Source organism: Ascidia mentula, chromosome 5, assembly GCF_947561715.1.
Source record: "Ascidia mentula chromosome 5, kaAscMent1.1, whole genome shotgun sequence".
NCBI lineage: Eukaryota > Metazoa > Chordata > Ascidiacea > Phlebobranchia > Ascidiidae > Ascidia > Ascidia mentula.
This window is the reverse complement of record NC_138570.1, coordinates 14,461,155-14,480,904: the sequence shown is the minus strand read 5'-3', so window position 1 is coordinate 14,480,904 and position 19,750 is coordinate 14,461,155. Positions and strand designations below refer to the sequence as shown.

General features: G+C 38.7%; 4 protein-coding genes across 6 annotated transcripts in view; 2 read left to right on the top strand and 2 right to left on the bottom strand.

Annotated features, from left to right (window-relative positions):
• The window catches only part of LOC145903292 (peripheral myelin protein 22-like), a 39,306-nt gene that overhangs the window by 14,858 nt on the left and 4,698 nt on the right, over window positions 1–19,750 (bottom strand). The window lies entirely within an intron of this gene.
• LOC145902492 (uncharacterized) lies at window positions 2,589–6,598 on the top strand. The gene is made up of 12 exons (XM_082990483.1): window positions 2,589–2,652; window positions 2,902–2,966; window positions 3,034–3,183; window positions 3,252–3,425; window positions 3,575–3,682; window positions 3,741–3,887; window positions 4,047–4,208; window positions 4,346–4,525; window positions 4,731–4,886; window positions 5,149–5,322; window positions 5,779–5,925; window positions 6,109–6,598. Exons 1-12 carry the CDS (start codon window positions 2,618–2,620, stop codon window positions 6,186–6,188), a joined length of 1,578 nt encoding a protein of 525 aa, XP_082846609.1. The 5' UTR covers window positions 2,589–2,617; the 3' UTR covers window positions 6,189–6,598.
• On the top strand, window positions 9,957–19,153 carry LOC145902493 (uncharacterized). 2 transcript variants are annotated; one of them, XM_082990485.1, is made up of 11 exons: window positions 9,957–10,046; window positions 10,115–10,264; window positions 10,333–10,506; window positions 10,869–10,976; window positions 11,035–11,181; window positions 11,448–11,609; window positions 11,775–11,954; window positions 12,101–12,256; window positions 12,406–12,579; window positions 12,825–12,971; window positions 19,057–19,153. In XM_082990485.1, the coding sequence occupies exons 1-11, from the start codon at window positions 9,995–9,997 to the stop codon at window positions 19,134–19,136; spliced, it is 1,530 nt and encodes a 509-aa protein (XP_082846611.1). In that variant the 5' UTR covers window positions 9,957–9,994; the 3' UTR covers window positions 19,137–19,153. The 2 variants fall into 2 exon arrangements, with proteins under 2 accessions (XP_082846611.1, XP_082846610.1); XM_082990484.1 differs by lacking the exon at window positions 19,057–19,153 and adding an exon at window positions 13,125–13,488.
• Window positions 14,646–16,597, bottom strand: LOC145903477 (uncharacterized). Of its 2 annotated transcripts, XM_082991558.1 has the most exons (5): window positions 16,458–16,597; window positions 15,885–16,057; window positions 15,440–15,556; window positions 15,330–15,365; window positions 14,646–15,200 (listed from the first exon to the last, which is right to left on the bottom strand). In XM_082991558.1, the coding sequence occupies exons 2-5, from the start codon at window positions 15,988–15,990 to the stop codon at window positions 15,064–15,066; spliced, it is 396 nt and encodes a 131-aa protein (XP_082847684.1). In that variant the 5' UTR covers window positions 15,991–16,057; window positions 16,458–16,597; the 3' UTR covers window positions 14,646–15,063. The 2 variants fall into 2 exon arrangements, with proteins under 2 accessions (XP_082847684.1, XP_082847683.1); XM_082991557.1 differs by lacking the exon at window positions 16,458–16,597 and having other exon boundaries at window positions 15,885–16,443.

Below are 19,750 nucleotides of genomic sequence, written 5' to 3'. Positions count from 1 at the left end.
TAGTATCAAGTTTACTATATCATACGCAGTATCACCGTGGGACACTGTACAAGGGACAATACATTTATTCAAGGATGAAATACAGGGATCTAATTATATAGCCAGGACATGTATTTCCTGTGCACTCCTGGTATAACCGATTTTTAGTGAAGTTATGTTGTAAAACTTGTTATAACGCGTGAGATTTCAAACAAGAACTTTGCTTCCAGCATTTTTCATTACTTTAGTAAAGCATTTTTGTGTTTTTGCTAACTTTAATCATATACACAGATACTAATGATGCTTTATATGCGACATCGATATTTTCCAATAAATAAACCATAAAACCAAAGCTCGTTGCTGTATTGAAATACAATTTTATCGCTCCTCATAAAAAGACTATAAGTTTCTCATATGTAAAAAGGATATTAAAGGTACAATTACAAAAATGCTCCAAGTTCTCCCCTCCTGCGAGCGCCCATGTAATACAATTGCAACATGAAGCTTGTAACGTAATCTCAACGTTCAATTTCAATTAAAACGTCAATTATGATACCGGACTCGTGCCATATTTCAATACAACCAAAAATTATAAAAAGCAGAACTATAATGTGACACATTTTACTTAAGTCATTAATCATGTTTTGTGTCCAAGCGAGTCTGACCAAAAACGACCCAATTCTATTCCATTCCATTCCATACCAAAAAAGAATATTTACGTTGTTTTTTTTTTGCTGCAAGTCAAATTCATAAAGGTCGGGAGTTATTCACATCCATAGAAAGAGGTTTACACAACATAGAGTCACGTCTTACACATTTACGTTCGAAATGATAGATATAGTCGAAATTGGAGATACTTATAGCGTTTTTGAAAATAAACAGAAAATTTATTGTCATACTATTGGTTTACAAAACATTCATTGTATGAAGCTAAAGTTTTTTTTAATTTCGTATAGTCTACATCGGCGCACAAGCATATAACAGTTCGACGGAAAAAAACTTGTTTCCCTTCTTCTTTCATGCTTGAATAACATTAGAAAACACTGCAGGTGCGCGACACATCGTGTGTGACCATCGTTGCCTTGCAAATATTTGAAGCGATGTGTTACTCGTACTTGCTGATGTACCTGTTGAATTTGGGGAGTTTACGTTGTCAATACGAAAGCTTGAAAATAGGTTTTGTTCATTTCTGTCAGGTTATCCGAAAAGAATGTTTTGTAGCAGTATGTGGCAATGCAAATTATATTTAAATGATGAAGGGAAATTGCGGTTTGCTGCCACTTTTTAACATCACAATCATTTATGGAGAGCTTGTGTGCGAACACGAATATTTTGACGATTATTTTAGTGGAGCTTGTTAATTAGCAAAGGGTTCGAATATGTTTACTTGGGAGATGAATTTTTTGAGGGGGTTCACGTTGCAATTTGCCTTTACAATATATCTACCAATACGGATAAACGACGCCAAGTACCGGAAAATACTACTACACCGGGTCACAAAGGTTTTTCCAAACAACATATAAGCTTATGTAACATAGAAATCTGAACGAATTTTAATGGTTAGGTGTGAACAGGGCAAACCGCCTGTTGTTTTTGGTCATATATTTGAGCTGAAATACTACCGGAATTCGTAACTTTAATATTCGCACAGATTTCTAAGTTACATAGGCTTATATGTGGATCAAGTTTGGAAAAAAACTTTGTGACCCGGTGTTAAAGTACCTTTCCCAAGTACCAGGTGTGCCAATGCCATTTGCCAAAGTGACAAGTTTTATCTTAAATTGATGCTCATCACTGAATGAGGTCATGTTTTTACTCAATTATTGTTATAAAGGCCCATCCAGTGTGCCAAGCCTTCGTTCTCAGCCACTCAAGTTCGTTTTTGATAGTTAACACACGATTCAATAAATAGCAATGTACTATAGAGAGGAATTCTACGCCAATTTTCCCAGTTCGCAATTGTGATCTTGTACGGCGAGAGGATGCGCTTGGTTGCTGGTATGTGACCTTTCCTTATGGTTGATCAAACACGCGTGGAGTACATTCAGTTTAATTTAATTTAATTGGTTGTTACATAGAGTCAGTTTTTAAATTCACAAGATTAACTGACGCAGTACATGGGCATGATGGTTCAATAGAACAGTGTTTCCGCAACTTGTAGGGCGCGGTCCAACGTTGGGTCACCTGAAAGTTTTTTAGGTCGCTTGTTGCAAGTAAAGCGAAAAATCACGCATCAAGATTTCAAATATCTGTCTTGTGTTGTTCTTTTATTGTTGGCTACGTGAAAGTCACTGCATGATATATGCTTGAGTCGCGAGAATTCTGTAAGATATTTTTTTGAAAATTAGAATCGCCTCAAAAAAGTTTGCGGTCAGTTGCCATTGAACAGTGTTTCCCAACCGGTGGTACGCGTACCACTGGTGGTACGCAATGACATTCCAGGTGGTACGCGAGCACCTTTCGGTATTTTGCGGAAATAGTTCGAATTGAAAGAAACGTAAATGATTCCAAAGTGTTCGTTACTTCATCCCCTAGGTTACTTTGTCACACTTAACTAGGTGGTACGCGCCGAAATTGTTTACCTCCAAGTGGTACGCAACCACAAAAGGTTGGGCATCACTGCCATAGAACAAGGAACATGGCTACCAGCAGGTTTCTATATTCGTCTATTTTGTAAGTGGTGGACTTCTTCAGCCGATTGTTTTAACGACAAGAGAATCACAAAATTTGTTGATGGAAGAAAAGAAAGGGAAACAAAGTCATATTAATAACATTCTGAGAATAAAAAGCCTGTTAACCCATGTTGTTATTAGCAATGTAATTTAATGTTAATAACAATATGGGCCAGTCTTTTTATTCTCAGAATTATGAGTAAATCCGTGATTTGTGTTCCTAAATAACATTCTGTTTTACTATTTTAAGACTAAGAACAATAATGCAATTTCTTTATGTTTTGGTGGCCATTGGAGGTCTTGCAATTGCAAATGGTAAGTTCTTTGTCATGAAAGTTTAAACTACTTTTTCACATATATAATGGCATGCCTTCTATTTCAGCTCAAGTGACCTGCTACAGTTGTTCGGGCAACCGATTTCAGGGAAACCCAATAAATTACAATGATTGCTACGACAATGTTACGTTAGTCAGCAGTTTCTCTTCAACTGGGGCTAACAGTTATTGCCTGGTTACAATGGATTTTTCCGATGGTAAACCTACACTACACAAAGTTCACTAAACGAACCGTGGCACATATGATATGGGATTGAATCTGCAGGAATCTCGACATCGGTACGTCGAAGCTTGGTAAGAGGAAGTTCATTAGCTTCCGATTTTGATTCAACCACTTCCGGTATTCCAACCACCTCTGCATGTACTGTCAACATTCCGGGAGGATTTACTACGTGTTACTATCCATGTAATGGGAATAATTGCAATACGATCACAACGAGTAAGTTTGACTTAAGAAATCTGCCCTTTAGCAAACTACAAAAGTAAAACAAAGTGTTTGCTTAAAAAATAAAATGATTGCAGCAAACCAATATGAAATAAAGCTAGAAAACAAGTAGAAACACACATATTTCAATCGGTTTCGTACAGGAACTTTGGTGAACTGTCCCTCTACCTGTGGAAACGGATATTGTAACTACCTGAGAGGTACGTGTACATGCTACACAGGATACAGTGGAGCCACTTGCGCAGCTAAAGGTATAACACTGGATCATGGTTGATTAATTATTGCAAGACTAATAAAAACGTGTCACAGATCCTGTTACTTACCGCTCGTGCGTTCAATGCAATGAGGAAATTGATTCCAGCTGTGCGACCAAAACCACAGGCAGACAGTGTCCATTATCCAACCCAGCAAGTGAAGTGTTTTGCACAACGACCAAAACCAACATGTATGATGCAAGTAAGTATAGTTTTTCTAGCCATCGTAAAAACAACTTTCATATTTTACTTTCACAAACAGCCGTCAACATTCCGTTAATAAAAGAAAACACCTGTTGTATCTAAAAGTTGCAAAACAAGTTGTTTCTTTGATCATTTAAAAAGTATTTTTTTTCACAAGGTGGAACCTTCTTTAGAAGCCGTATTAGCAGAGGATGCACAACTACCAGCATATTTCAGAATCAATGTTCATTTTCTGATCCCGCCGACCCGATTTTTGCCGGTTTTTCCGAGGAGACTTGCATCAGTACCTGCCATGCTGACAACTGCAACACTGGAGAACGTAATCAAACTATTTTGTGTCATAGCAACCGTATTATGTTTATTTTGCATTTAACGTTTTTGTCAATAAAACTTACGTCGAACCGTAATTCTTTTATAATACATTTATTTGAAACTCAGGACATTGACTTTTTATAGCGAATGGAATACTGGCGAATGGTCAAACCAAGTCACTTTACTGCGTTCAATGCAGTGGAACGGGGACATCCAGCACATGTTATACCGCTACAAGCCGCACTCTTTGTCCCAACACAGCTAACCAGTGCTATTCCAAGGTGGTCTACTACCAATCTGATAGGGACGATCTCAGACACAAAGGTAATGAAAGGCTTGGGTTACAAGCATATAAGAGTTCATGCCATATTCTACATTCTTTGATTTATATAATCGAGATAGTATCGCAATGGCAGATCATATCATATGAAGCAAATCACAAAAAATGTTTTTGGTGTGAGTTGGCAAAAAGACTTTTACGCCAAGATATCAAAAAATCAGTTGTCCTGTAACGTCCCATGGTCTTTAGCCGATCCGAACATCAGACTTGCATCAGTCGAGAGAGGTTGTCGCCAATCAAGCACTTCTGTGAAATCCTGCACCAACACAACACTGGGAAGCACCAACGCAAAGAAAGTGACTTGTGAAGAGAGCTGTACCACCGACGGATGCAATGACCACTGGCGTAAGTGGATTTTACTCATAATAAAACTAATTTGCTGGAAAGCAATTTATGAACTCAAGACTTGTGTAATCATACGCAGTGGGAAGAAGATAAATGCTAGCTCCATGGGTTTAATAAAACTTTTAGGCAGAAACTTAAGCTATTATCGTTACAGTAAGTGACCAAGTGGCAGGCCTATATTTGCAGTATGTGGCGTGGGCACGCATAGACATTAGATAAAGGCTCTTGTGTATTGCAAAAAATACCCAAATATTTGTTGCAGCTGTTCGCAGCAAATGTATCCAGTGCAGCACAAACCAAGTAGACAAGAGATATGGTTACGACAGTTGCCTTTTTAACCCGCCTCGTGCAACCAAGTGCGAATCTCCAGCTCATGAATTTTGCTACACATCTGAATATGGCAGGGATGAAGATTTGCTTTCCTCAAACAAATCAGGTATAAGAACATAAACTGAAGTACTGCTCAGTCTTTTAGCACTGGACTGGCGGGAGAAATCACCGGCATATAATTTTGATATTATTGCGCAAGGGAAACCATATGAAAACTATACACGTTATACATCCGACGGCTTCGATTATAAATAGTTAAGTTATTGTTTTGACCAAACATACAAATAAACTGTGCATAAATTCGATGAACTGAAGCACTGCTCTGGCTTTTAAACGGAAAAATTCTTTGGTATTGTACATTTGCCTATTTATTGGGCGCAACAGATAAGCGAATGAGAAGATGAACATTGCTTCTGTATTATTTGTTTATTGTATGGTTTTTAGTTTTGCCTTTATATACCCTAACGATGCACAGTTTTAGAATGTTGGTCTTTCTGAATAATTTTAAGGTTCTTTTTAAATCTTATTAGTGTTGTTCTACAACTGTTGTCATTCTTCCAAGGTTCGCAACTACGAACTGGATATACTCACGAGGTTACACGAGGTTGCTCTTACTATGACCGCGGAAACGGCTGCAGCACAACTACCGTCAACGACGTCAAATACAACCTATGCAACCAAACCTGCAACAGCGATGAATGCAACCAAGGTAGTATAAAAGTAATGAGATGTACAGTGTAAGGACAAAAGATTAGCGTTTTAAAACACCTTGCGACCCACAAAATCAATAAAACTGTATGAAATTATTGTGTAAAAATAAAGTACTTCTAGTTGATATCACAAAACATTTTGAATATTCGCATGCAATAACTTTCCTATTGTTGTAATTCAGGAAGCGGATCGACATCCCCAACTGCTGCCACCACTCTGATTCTCCTGCTTCCGGCTTTGCTGCTCCACCTAATCAGTTAACTTTTAATAGAGAGTCGTGGTCTTCGCATACATTCATGTGTTGTTCCCACCATGTATTTCAGTAGTGATCACTAAACCAAACTATTTTCATTCCACGAAATTTCCTTACACCTGTACAAAACTACTGAATAATTTTTTTCACCTTCAGCATCCAAATGTTGAGCTTACTGCTGCTTTACTGTCGGTGATTGTAAATTGCTTAAAACTGTATGTCACAAACTGTACATAATTGATTCTTATAGTGAATAAACTTGGCATGTTAAAATGACCCAAATCAGGGGAGTTTAACGTATTTGGATAACGGGTAATATGCTTTTTCAAATGACTTCGCGGTAACCTGATTAGGAACTTATGTTCTTATTTTACCACACGTGTTACTCAAAACCTTTTTGCGGGCCACGGATTCGACACCCCTGGCCTATACTACCATTCTATGGCATAAATACGAATTTATACTGTTGCAACTTACACGCACAGTGATTTAGTGTTCATCAAATAACAACTGATTTTTGGTGAATTTCGAAAAGCTTTTTGGTCGAAACCAAGTCAAATTGTCTGCAGCACATGTGCTTCTCTAGAAGTCCAGCTATTGTTTATAGCAGAAAACCAAGACTGTTGTGTTAATATAACAGACCCCAAGACCTGAGTTTCACTGGTATCGCACCAAAAGCATGTAGCCATCAAGCTCGATCAAGGTCACTACTTCCTGACCAGTCGAACGTACGAAAAATAATTTTCCCGATGAACACACAGCCATGGGCCCACTGCACTGTTGTTTGAGCTACGGGAACTAAGCGTTTAGTATGGTATATTATGGTCGAGGTACACTGGTGCCAAATACACAACTCGCAGACGGCCTTCACGTTTATGCAGAAGTGATTTATTCACTTTGATGAGTAGACAAAATCGCCCCCACTGCAGACGTCTTACTTCGGCGATTTCAGCAATCACACATCAAACATGTTTATTGCAATTGTCAAAACATTTCGAAACGCTATGTTATGATGTCACTGACTACGAGATAATTTTCGTTTGGAGGTAGGTAGTGGGAAACGCCGGTTGTGGACGCTGTGCGCGTGTGCACTTTGATGTTTGTGATATCTTACGGCAGTGATTCTCAACCTTTTTGCAGCTGCGTACCACTTGAAGGTAAAGCAATTATGACGCGTATCACCTAGTTGAGTGTTACAAAGTAACCTAGGGAATGAAATAACGAACATTTTGGAATCACTAACGATTTTTAAATGCGAGTCATATCCGCACATTACGGAAACGTGCCACCTGGAATTCCGTCGCGTACCATTAGTGGTATACGCGTAACATCGGTTGGGACACTCTCTCTTACGGCACTACCACATTCTGTTGGTTTGGTCCTCAACACAAATCCTAAACAAGTTTCGATTTCACAGCAACTCTATAATGTGGGATTTCCTTTGTTGTTGATACACATCAGCAAAACAACCAGACAAGCCTATTTACCGGAACAGAAGTAGGAGGTGCTGATCAACACGTACACCATGCTGCATGCAAGTGGGCTACTATCAATGTGCCATAGGACGGAAGATCTATAGCTAATGGCTGACAACGCCGCTATACCAATCACAGGTCCAGGAACATAAAGTCTTGCTTAAGTGTGCGGCGCTATTGACGATAGTTACCAGTTTGCACAAGACTCTGTTTGTTTGTAACCTGATATCGATAGGAAGCGTGACAGCAATCTTAAACGAACAACTGTTACCTACAAAACGGATTTCAGTACTCCACCCATATTTTACAATGGGCAGTCACAATTTAAGATTCGGATCATTCAAGTCCTGATGGCCATAAGAAGATAAAAGTAGGCAATATACAACACTACATGCCACCCACCTACACACAGAGCCTTATACGTCTCTGTAGTTGTGATTGTACGCAATTTTTCCACGGTATACAAACACGTTCGCATGTATTTAATCCAAATAAAGTTTTTACGGAAATGTTGATTGACACCGTCGGGGTCACCATAGCATACGTTGGGCATAGTCTTATAACAGGTTAACCGATTTATAAAACTACAAAGCGGGCAGAAAAAAGGCTAAAAGTTATACCCTTTGAGACCAAGCTTTATAAAGAACATGTATTTCGTCAGTCACCGCTATATGGTATGTGTCAGTGATGCCAGCCGTCGCTAAAATGTCACAAATGTTTTATCATCGTGGAACTGCTGTGCTTTGTTGCGGTATTACTGGGCACGTATCTTTTGATTTTAGCGAAACAGGTATTTGACTCTACCCGGCACAGTAGGTTAATCGTTGCTGCCATGCGTATACGTATTTTTGTACATAGGAGGCCTTACCGACTCTATTGAAGAGCGTGCCGCTATGAAGACCAATTTTTCATAGAATTGTGGCCCAGCCAATTAGTATTGATTAAAGTTATAATCGTCACTTGCAGCTAATTAAATGCCAGAACCTCATGATGGGCGCATCTATAAGCAAATCTTCTGCAATAAAGCGAACCACAATGCTATATTTCCTGTTATTTTAAGCGTAGGTACTGCACACATATTTTACAGTGAGCAGTCACAATTTATGATTCGGATCATTTAAGTCCTGATGGCCATAAAGAAGATTAAAACAGGTACTTGATCCCACCCGGCACAGTAGGTTAATCGTTGCTGCCATGCGTTCATATATTTTTGTACACAGGAGGCCTTACCGATTCTGTTGAAGCGCGTACCGCTATTAAGCCAATTTTTCATAGAATTGCGGCTCAGCCAATTAGTATTGATTAAAGTTATAATCGTCACTTGCAGCTAATTAAATGCCAGAAACCTCATGATGGGCGCATCTATAAGCAAGACTTCTGCAATAAAGCGAACTGCGATAAATCAAGCATCGCCACAGCACTATATTTCCTGTTATTTTAAGCGTGGGTGTTTCCACAGACTACGTGTTTCAGTATATAGGAGATGGCTTGCATTAAGTTTTGGTCTCTTTGATATGTGGCGACAAGTTTGTGAATGTAGGGTATAGTGGAGTAAATACGCAATTCGACAAGAGAGGGTGCCATTATGTGTGTGTTGTGTACGTTCTTGCTTTGGGATTCTGTTCATAGGGCTAAAGTTTTGGTATCCTTTAGTCGTATAAACCATTGCTATCCTTGACACATTCTTAGATGTTTTTGTGAGCTTTGCCTGATCTGACCATTTACCTGTTTCTTTTTCTCCGTTGTTATCTTTCTGCATGAGGACACTTTTCTTCTTTCTGGTGGTTGGCGTCCCGAAAGCCATTCCAGTTTTGATGAATATTTAATCAGGATGATTAATGTGTTTCTTGTTTGGGAAAATATTCAAGAGAGGAGAAAAACAACCAACTGGTTGTCGTGTGCAGTGCACTACACGCATATGGGTTAAAGCTTAGATATATTACAGTTTAGTGCAAAAATAGTGGAACTATAGCTCTGTGCTTGCTAATGGTTAGTCTTTGCCGAGAATGTGCGCCCGTGGTGCCCAGAATTATGTGTTTCAACCAACAAATTGTCTTATGTGCCGTTTTGTTTCCATGTAAGTAAGCGATTCGCGCCGTCGGATGTCAAACGACTGCCTACGTTGGGACTAAATATAGAGTGGCTTACAAAGAAAAAAGAGGTGGTACAGGGCCAATGTTTTTTGTCTGTGAGTAGCAGGCAGTACTTTATTGCTTGCGATGCTGAATTAAATACTAAATTTGTGGATGTTAAGAAAGTACGACATACCAAGTTCAACAACAAAAATATGTTTTATATTTCAGTAACAATTTTAAGCAAAGTTTGTAGTAAACAAAACTATGCAATTTCTTTGGTTCTTGGTGGCCATTGGAGGTCTTGCAATTGTAAATGGTAAGTTCTTTGTCACACAAGTTTAAACTATTTTTTTCGTATATGTAATGGCATGCCTTCTATTTCAGCTCAAGTGACCTGTTACAGTTGTTCGGACAGCCGATTTCAGGGAAACCCAATAAATTCCAATGATTGCTACGACAATGTTACGTTGGTCAGCAGTGTCTTTTTAAATGAGACGAACAGTTATTGCCTGGTTACAATGGATTTTTCCGATGGTAACCCCACACTACACAAAGTTTACTAAACGAACCGTGGCACATATAATGTAGGATTGAATCTGCAGGAATCTCGACATCGGTTGATCGACGCTTGGTAAGAGGAAGTTTATTAGCTTCCGATTTTGATTCAACCACTTCCAGTATTCCAACCACCTCTGCATGTACTGTCGACATTTCGAGAGGAGTTACTACGTGTTACTATCCATGTAATGGAAATAATTGCAATACGATCACTACGAGTAAGTTTGACCTATAAAAAATCTGCCACTTGGAAAACTACACAAGTGAAAGAAATAGGAACACAACTCACGGGTTTTCTCATAATTCTGTGTATAAATAGACTGGCCCATATTGTTATTAACACTGTCATGTTTAAAAGAAGACGTTTCGGCAAAATTTATGCCATCATCATCACGCGATGGTTGTTGCTCCATCATTATAAGGAACTGAACAGACCGACGTTACAGAGAAATACTAAAAGAAATACTTTGCTTAAAAAAAAGATTGCAGTAAATCAATATTTTCCTGCTAGTAGTAAAATAAAGCTAGAAACAAGAAGAAACAAATAAGATACACAACTGTTTTAATCGGTTTCGTACAGGAACTTTGGTGAACTGTCCCTCTACCTGCGTAAACGGATATTGTAACTACTTCAGAGGTACGTGTACATGCCACACAGGATACAGTGGAGCCACTTGCATAGCTAAAGGTATAACTCTGGATCATGGTTGATTAATTTTTGCAAGACTAATAAAAACGTGTCACAGATCCTGTTACTTACCGCTCGTGCATTCAATGCAATGAGGAAGTTGATTCCAGCTGTGCGACCAAAACCACAGGCAGACAGTGTCCATTACCCAACCCAGCAAGTGAAGTGTTTTGCACAACGACCAAAACCAACATGTATGATGCAAGTAAGTGTAGTTTTTCTAGCCACCGTAAAAAAAAACTTTTAAATTTTACTTTCACAAACAGCCGTCAAGTTATTAAAAGAAAACACCTGTTGCATCCAAAATTTACGAAAAAGTTGTTTCATGTTTTAATCGCAAAACTTGCAATTTTCGGTTCATGTAATGCACTTGTTGATTTTCGTTTCAATACAAATGCACAACTTCGCTCTTACGTGCGTGATTACCCAACTAAACAAACATTTATCATTTTAAAAGTAATTTTTTTTTAGGTGGAACCATCGTTAGAAGCCGTATTAGCAAAGGATGCACAACTAACAACGAATTTCAGAATCAATGTTCATTTTCCGATCCTGCCGACCCGATTTTTTCCGGTTTTTCCGAGGAGACTTGCATCAGTACCTGTCATACTGACAACTGCAACACTGGAACACGTAATGATTTTATTTTGTGTCATAGCAACAGTGTTATTACATTTATTGATGAAGTTTTAGTAATATTTATCAACGTATTGATTTGAAATAGATGTTAATATCGTCAAAAAAGTTTCCCAAATGAACTAAGGCTACGTGTTGCGTTAATCATGACATGCTTTATAGCGAATGGAATACTGGCGAGTGCTGAAACCAAGTCGCTTTACTGCGTTCAATGCAGTGGGACGGGGCCATCCAGCACATGCTATACCGCTACGAGCCGCACTCTTTGTCCCAACACAGCTAACCAGTGCTATTCCAAGGTGGTCTACTACCAATCTGATAGGGACGATCTCAGACACAAAGGTAATGAAAGGCTTGGGTTATAAATATCACCTTCAAAGACTTATTCAGTAATAAAGCCATTTGAATCAGAAGGGTTTTGATAAAGTAACCACATTTGTGACATAACATAACTTTGTTGGTATCGCAATGGCAACATTTATCTTCAGCCGATCCGAACGTCAGACGTGCATCAGTCGAGAGAGGTTGTCGCCAATCAAGCACTTCTGTGAAATCCTGCACCAGCACAACACTGGGAAGTACTAACGCAAAGAAAGTGACTTGTGAAGAGAGCTGCAACACCGACGGATGCAATGACCACTGGCGTAAGTGGATGTTATTCACATGATGTAAGTTTAGGAAGAAGCGGTATGTTAGTCTAATACGATTCGTTCACTTATGAAATATGTGAAGTGAAAGCATTTTTGACACATTTTGTGCAACATCACACAAAGATCATAAATATTTGTTTCAGCTGTTCGCAGCAAATGTATCCAGTGCAACACAATCCAAGCAGACAAGAAATATGGTTACGACAGTTGCCTTTTTAACCCGCCTCGTGCAACCAAGTGCGAATCTCCAGCTCATGAGTTTTGTTACACATCTGAATACGGCAGGGAAGGAGATTTGCTTTCTTCAAACAAATCAGGTAAGAACATAAACTGAAGCATTGGTCAGGGTTTTAAACGGAAAAAATCATTGGTATTGTGCATTTGCTTGTTTATTGGGCGCAACAGATAAGTAAATGAGAAGAGGCTCATTGCTTTTGTCTAGTTTTGTCCGTATATACCTTAACTACGCACAGTTTTAGAATGTTGGTCTTTCTGAATAATTTTAATGTTCATTTAAATCTTATTAGGAATTATTTTCTACAACTATTGTCAATATTCTAAGGTTCACAGCAACGAACTGGATACACTCATGAGGTTACAAGAGGTTGTTCCTATTACAACCGCGGAAACAGCTGCAGCACAACTACCGTCAACGACGTCACGTACAACCTATGCAACCAAACGTGCAACAGCGATGGATGCAATCAAGGTACCACGTAATGGGCATTGTCAAGCTGTGGTAAACAATTGCTAGCTTAATGCACACTCAAACGACTCCGAATGTAATATATACCAAAAATTTAGATCACAAAACATTTCGAGCATCTAAGGGTTAAATTATCTTTCTGTTGTTGTTGTTTAGGAAGCGGATCTACATCCCCAACTATTGCTACTACTCTGATACTCCTGCTTCCGGCTTTGCTGCTCCACCTAATCAACTAACTTTAAATGACATTAGTCATGGTCCTTGCAGACACTCTCGCAATTCCGGGTTAAAATATTCAAATATTTCCTTATTCCTCCCTTGTCATATTTTTGTGAAATGCGGGTTTTTTAAAAATTGCACATCACGTACAAGGTTTTTTCTGTAATGTTAAAATGAAATATTGCGCCCAATATTACTCGCTGTTTTCGCTTTCATGTGTTATCATTACTGTACATACAACTGCAGTCTGATTTGTACATACAACACTTTAACTGAGCATGACAACTTAATGGATCGACAAATACATATAACCAAGCTGTATCATTTGTGGTTTTAATAGTTGCCCTGAAACGTGCTTCATTGCCTGTTCTGGTTAGAATATTGGGATAAATGTGTCTAATGGTTCTCCTTATTTTCAACTCCCACAACATCACCCGATTGAGCACCAATGCTTTGGCAGTTGCTAGTGTCACTATTTGGTAAACTTGTCGTGTCATTTCAGGTTATTTGAACCAGTTATTGGTGATAACTTGTGATTTGTCCGATTCTACCCAATATCCGATACGGCCCATACAAACATTGGATATATGTCGCCACCTAGTGATCATTATTATACTATTATACATCCGCTCAAAGTGACACCAGCTTGCGATCGCGATTAAGTGCACGAACATCAGCATAAATCATGATTTTGTACAACGGAATACACTAAGCAGTATTAATTACTGTGAACACCTGTTTATATGTTGACTTGTTGGCAGCAAAAATGCACTAGTTTCAGGAAATATTGTTTGCCTTTTAAGAATATAAAACGAAAATAGTGTCCTGTAATAATATCATTAAATTTTTTAACGTCATATATACTATTTGAGCATAGCTTTTGCATTTCAAGAAATCTCACGGAGGTAGGTTTACATTAACATACCTCTGGGAGACCCAGGATGTGTTCCAACTCGTGATAGTAGGTCATCACATTGATGCTGTCTTGTTGTGTCCACTTCCTTCCTCCAGTAGCCCGCCTTTCACCGTTGCTCCCTGAATTTCCAGAGCAAGGCACAGACCTTGTTGATCGGGGCGAATTGGATGGAATTTTGCTTCTGTTTCAGCATCGTACATTGGGTTGTGTTTTTTCTTCGAATCCGGGATACTTTTCTTCATTTCAATTGCTTTTAACCAAAAAAGGGCTATGTTTGCTATAAATTGTGGTTTCAAGCTATTAAATCGTGTTATTGTTGTCGAGTTGAAGTAATCGTCAACGTTGCTTACTGATTATTCGTTTATTCACGAGCTTTTTGCAACCCACATCATAAATGAGGTACAACAACTTAGTTTTCGAATATCGACTTACTTTGGAGCCTAGAATTATAACATTTTCCATGCATGGATAGTGTTTTTTTTAACTTTTTTTTCACAACATGCTCCGATGGCCCTTTCCTAAATCAGCATTGAATAAAGTGATGCAATATCTTGTTTTATTACCAATCCACAAAAGATCAAATTACACAAACACATTTTTGCAGGCTTAAGTGAGAAGCATTAAAGGTATATTGGAAATTGTGTAGATGTTAAAGATATACTACAGCTATAGTTAACGCCCGAACCCTTTAAAAATACTGTACTCGGTATACTGCGCAGTAATATGCCTTTCTGGGTAAAGTAACATTTTATGTCCATGATATATGTAAAAATATGTAATAATAGCACAATTATACGTTCAAAATCAAGACAACTCTGTAGATTGTTTATGACCACTGTACAAGCTCGATTTCATTTTTTAGACTTATGCATGTTGATATATACAATAATATTAATGAAAATTGCCGGGTTTTCGGTGGTTACACAAGATTGTTATTGTATCGATCGCGAAAAGCACTTTTCAACCAGACTCTTTCTTGGGCTCTTTTTGTTCACTTGTTGCTGTAGGTGCCCGGAAAGTCACTTCTTTCAATTGACCGACGGCGACTACGCCTCCCTTGATTTCTGCACCTCTCAAGTTGATATATCCGGATGTGTCTGATAGTTCACAACAAGAAAAACAGAAAAACTTGCCTTAATTTAGTGCATTTATCGATAATTTAAATTGCAAATGTAGCAGATTGTTTACGCATGTCAGGAAGTGATGATACAAAAGTCTATACTCACTTTTTCCTGACGATGAACCAGCTGCTGCCATAAGTTCTGCAAACAAGAGCACTCATAAGAAAAAGAAGTTAAAGACTAATTTACACTGCCTTCAATAATTGATTGTGTACCTGGGTTTACTTGAGCTCCACTTTCGATTTCAATTTTCGAAAAACTATTGATCGCCACTTTGCCATCGGAAATTTTTGCATTTTCCAAATTGTGCGTCATGCGTGCGTTTTGATCTCCTTCAAAAAAAAGGTTGGTGGTAATCGACTGATTAGAGCAGTCACCAGTTTCAATATTTCTGTGTTTTTCATTCTGAATAAACATCGCACTGACGCTGGTTGTTAGCATTCGTTGTGTGTAAATACGAGCAGATCGTCCATAAATAGCCCTGTCATAGTTGTTTTAACAAAAAAATTGCATTTTAACCTTTTTCTTGACAAAGCATTTGGGTATCAATTAAACAAAATGTGCTGTGTATATTAATTTACTTTTAATAAACCTTTATTTAAATACATGGAGCCAAATATTCTCTACGTCAAGATGGTTTGCGAATATGTGTCTACTTACTTAAGTTTACTGTGTTGAGATGGGGAATATTTAACTCTTTGCACACCTCCACATATTCTTCACAAATACATTTATGATATTCCCCCGATTCAACCTTTTTCACCATTCGTGGTTTTTCGTCCGGGGAAAATTCAAGTGTGAAAGCTAGACTTCCCGGTCTGAAGTTGTAGGCCCTACAACCAAGACGGAAAATTGCATAACAGACTGCAGCCACTGTCCCCCCAACTGTAACAAGCTTCTTGGGGTCAAACTTTGTAAACAAATCGGTAGACAAAGGCCACAGTTGACCCTCAATATACACAGAGTATTGGCCATTTTGGATTTCAAGCTTCGCTTTGGCATCAGGAAATTTCAAAGGAATTTCAATTTTCATAGAATCGTTCGTGGCTGGAACTATTTGCATTGCATTTTCACCCATTTTGTAGCAAGAGATTTTAAACAATTTTAGCTTAAATCTGTTTTCAATAACAAATTCATTTTGTACGAAATGTTTTTCTGCAATGAGCACAATCGTATTGACCCTACTCATTTTTCACTAAACATTTACGCACAAACGATAAGAACTTTTGTCACCTTTCTAGTAAAGGCAATTGTGAATTATTTTATCACTGGCAACCTTGATTTGCAGCTACAGCAACTATACCGGAAGCGTCTGGTTTTTTGAAAACTGAAATTATAATAAATCCTCACTGGTTTTCAAATGACAGTTTCCTCCAACGTGTGAATTTTAATCTGTCTTACAAGTGTAACCGTCCAGCTATAAGTGCTTTCTGCATTGCCCAAGTAAGGCTTGCATGAGGAACTTTGTACGTAATAAGTGGGATTGATATGTTACGTTGGTTTTTCAGTTCGCGCAACCCCCGCTTTGCATCACTTGTTGTAAATGACGCTGTTGTGTGGACGATGACTCAGGATGCTTTATGATGTGATGACTGTGGCAAAAACTAGTACTGTTACTTCTATGTGGAGTTTTGAAATCGCATTATGCACAAAGTAGTCATTTGTTAGTGGTGCTGTTAACAACACAAACATATTAGCATTAAGCCGGGAGAGAAACTTTTTGTTTTAGTCTTACAAGCAAAAACAAAACACAGCGCCAACCCATCAATGCACGTTTCGGGGAAGACAAAATCCATTCCACTAACAAATGTCGATGACAACTTGTGACGACCGAACTGTAGTGTTTCGCCTGTGCAACAAACCGTGCCATTGCCATTTTCTTCGACATTCTTGTTGCAAGTCTGACACATGCAGCTCCCTGGAGCATCTTAAACAGCTTTTTCAACGACTTTCGGACCACGGTTTAATCGTCAACCTGCATAAGTGGGAGTTTGGATACAGTTTGTTTACCATTGTCATACATGTCTTGCACTTTGTGGCGACTTTTCATTTACCGTCAACCCTTGGGTACTTTTACTGGGTGCAACCCGTTTAATTTGTCCTTCAAGTGTACTAGCCGTTTTGCCTAAAATGCTTTCTGCATTTCCCAAGTATAGCTCGTATAAGGAACTTTAGACGTAGTCAGTGGGATTGATGTGTTATGTTGGTTTCTCTGTTCGCACAACCTCCGCTTTACATCACTTGTTGCAAATGACGCTCCTGATGGGTGGGCGATGACTCAGGATATTTTTGATGCGACGACTGTTGCAAAAACTTATACTGTTATCTTTGGTCTCTTAGAAAGAGACGCACAAAGTCAACTGTTATTAGTTGTACAATGATTGTATTATACGATATTTTTCCTAGCAAATTTTTTTATAAAGAGTGGCAGACAATGATTGCCAGTTCAAATGTTTGTTGTGTAATGACGCAGAAATACCAGTTTCGCGTAAATGGCATCCTTCACTGAAATGAATAAATCATGCCACATACATAGTGACTCCATGGTAAAGCAGAAGTAATGCCATGCTTTCGCATAGCAAGGCAAGATCGCCTGTTTACGGTGGTGGAGATCCTCTACGTATGTGAAGGCCCCCTGACAAGTTGTGCGCTTGGTAAAGCAGTCAACCTGGGCCACAATATACCCCGTGAAACCACTGTGCTCGTGTAGCTCAGTTGGTAGAGCGTTGGGCCTGGTTAGCCCAGGGTCGTGAGTTCAAACCTCACCGAGAGCTTGATTTTTCAGATCTCGCTCCGACTTGTCGAGAAAAGTGGCTGATCCAGCTTGGCTGCAGCAATGCCTTGGCTGCAAAGCCTGTGAATCCTTGGTAAAGTTTTCATTGTAGCGCTTACTTTCTCCAAATACCATACAAAGAAGTTAAAAAGGTGAAACAACTCTAACAAGCTCTAAAACCAGCAGCAGACTGAAGCTAATTGATAGGCTACTTCCGACCGTTAGCTCGGTAAACACACGCGATTCGTTCACTTATGAAATATATGAAGTGAAAGCATTTTTGACACATTTTGTGCAACATCACACAAAGATCATAAATATTTGTTTCAGCTGTTCGCAGCAAATGTATCCAGTGCAGCACTAGTCAATCAGACAAGAGATATGGTTACGACAGTTGCCTTTTCAACCCGCCTCGTGCAACCAAGTGCGAATCTCCAGCTCATGAGTTTTGTTACGCATCTGAATATGGCAGGGAAGGAGATTTGCTTTCTTCAAACAAATCAGGTAAGAACATAAACTGAAGCATTGGTCAGGGTTTTAAACGGAAAAAATCATTGGTATTGTGCATTTGCCCGTTTATTAGGCGCAACAGATAAGCAAATGAGAAGAGGCTCATTGCTTTCGTCTAGTTTTGTCCGTATATACCTTAACTACGCACAGTTTTAGAATGTTGGTCTTTCTAAATAATTTTAATGTTCTTTTTAAATCTTATTAGAACTTATTTTCTACAACTGTTGTCAATATTCTAAGGTTCACAGCAACGAACTGGATACACTCATGAGGTTACACGAGGTTGTTCCTATTATAACCGCGGAAACGGCTGCAGCACAACTACCGTCAACGACGTCAAATACAACCTATGCAACCATACCTGCAACAGCGATGGATGCAACCAAGGTACCACGAAATGGGCATTGTCAAGCTGTGGTAAACAATTGCTAGCTTAATGCACACTCAAACGACTCCGAATGTAATATATTCCAAAAATTTAGATCACAAAACAATTTGAGCATCTAACGGTTAAATTACCTTTCTGTTGTTGCTGTTGTTGTTGTTTAGGAAGCGGATCGACATCCCCAACTGCTGCCACTACTCTGATTCTCCTGCTTCCGGCTTTGTTGCTCCACCTAATCAGTTAACTTTAAAGGACATTAGTCTTGGTCCTTGCAGACACTCTCGCAATTCCGGGTTAAAATATTCGAATATTTCCTTATTCCTCCCTTGTCATATTTTTGTAAAATGCGGGTTTTTTAAAAATTGCACATCACGTATAAGGTTTTTCTGTAATGTTAAAATGAGATATTGCGTCCAATATTACTCGCTGTTGTCACTTTCATGTGTTCTCATTACTGTACATACAACTGCAGTCTGATTTGTAAATACACTTTAACTGAGCCTGACCACTTAATGGGTCGACAAATACATCTAACCAAGCTCTATCATTTGTGGTTTTAATAGTTGCCCTGAAACTTGCGTGATTAATTACCTGTTCTGGTTAGAATATTGGGATAAATGCGTCTAATGGTTCTCCTTATTTTCAACTCCCACAACATCACCCGATTGAGCACCAATGCTTTGGCAGTTGCTAGTGTCACTATTTGGTAAACTTGTCGTGTCATTTAAGGTTATTTGAACCAGTTATTGGTGATGACTTGTGATTTGTCCGATTCTACCAAACACCCAATACTGCCCATACAAACATTGGATATATGTCGCCACCTAGTGATCATTATTATTATATTATACATCCGCT

Bases quoted from the DNA above. Each gene is read 5' to 3' on its own strand.
- LOC145903477 (XM_082991557.1), bottom strand. From the start codon at position 16,413: ATGAGTAGGGTCAATACGATTGTGCTCATTGCAGAAAAACATTTCGTA. The intron at 15,366-15,439 runs GTACACAATCAA...TCTTGTTTGCAG, and splicing joins TGGAGCTCAAGTAAACCCAG to AACTTATGGCAGCAGCTGGT. The intron at 15,201-15,329 runs GTGAGTATAGAC...GTGAACTATCAG, and splicing joins TGGTTCATCGTCAGGAAAAA to ACACATCCGGATATATCAAC.
- LOC145902493 (XM_082990485.1), top strand. From the start codon at position 9,995: ATGCAATTTCTTTGGTTCTTGGTGGCCATTGGAGGTCTTGCAATTGTA. The intron at 10,977-11,034 runs GTATAACTCTGG...AACGTGTCACAG, and splicing joins AGCCACTTGCATAGCTAAAG to ATCCTGTTACTTACCGCTCG. The intron at 11,955-12,100 runs GTAATGAAAGGC...ATTTATCTTCAG, and splicing joins GGACGATCTCAGACACAAAG to CCGATCCGAACGTCAGACGT.
- LOC145902492 (XM_082990483.1), top strand. From the start codon at position 2,618: ATGGCTACCAGCAGGTTTCTATATTCGTCTATTTT. The intron at 3,184-3,251 runs GTAAACCTACAC...TTGAATCTGCAG, and splicing joins TACAATGGATTTTTCCGATG to GAATCTCGACATCGGTACGT. The intron at 4,209-4,345 runs GTAATCAAACTA...GACTTTTTATAG, and splicing joins CAACTGCAACACTGGAGAAC to CGAATGGAATACTGGCGAAT.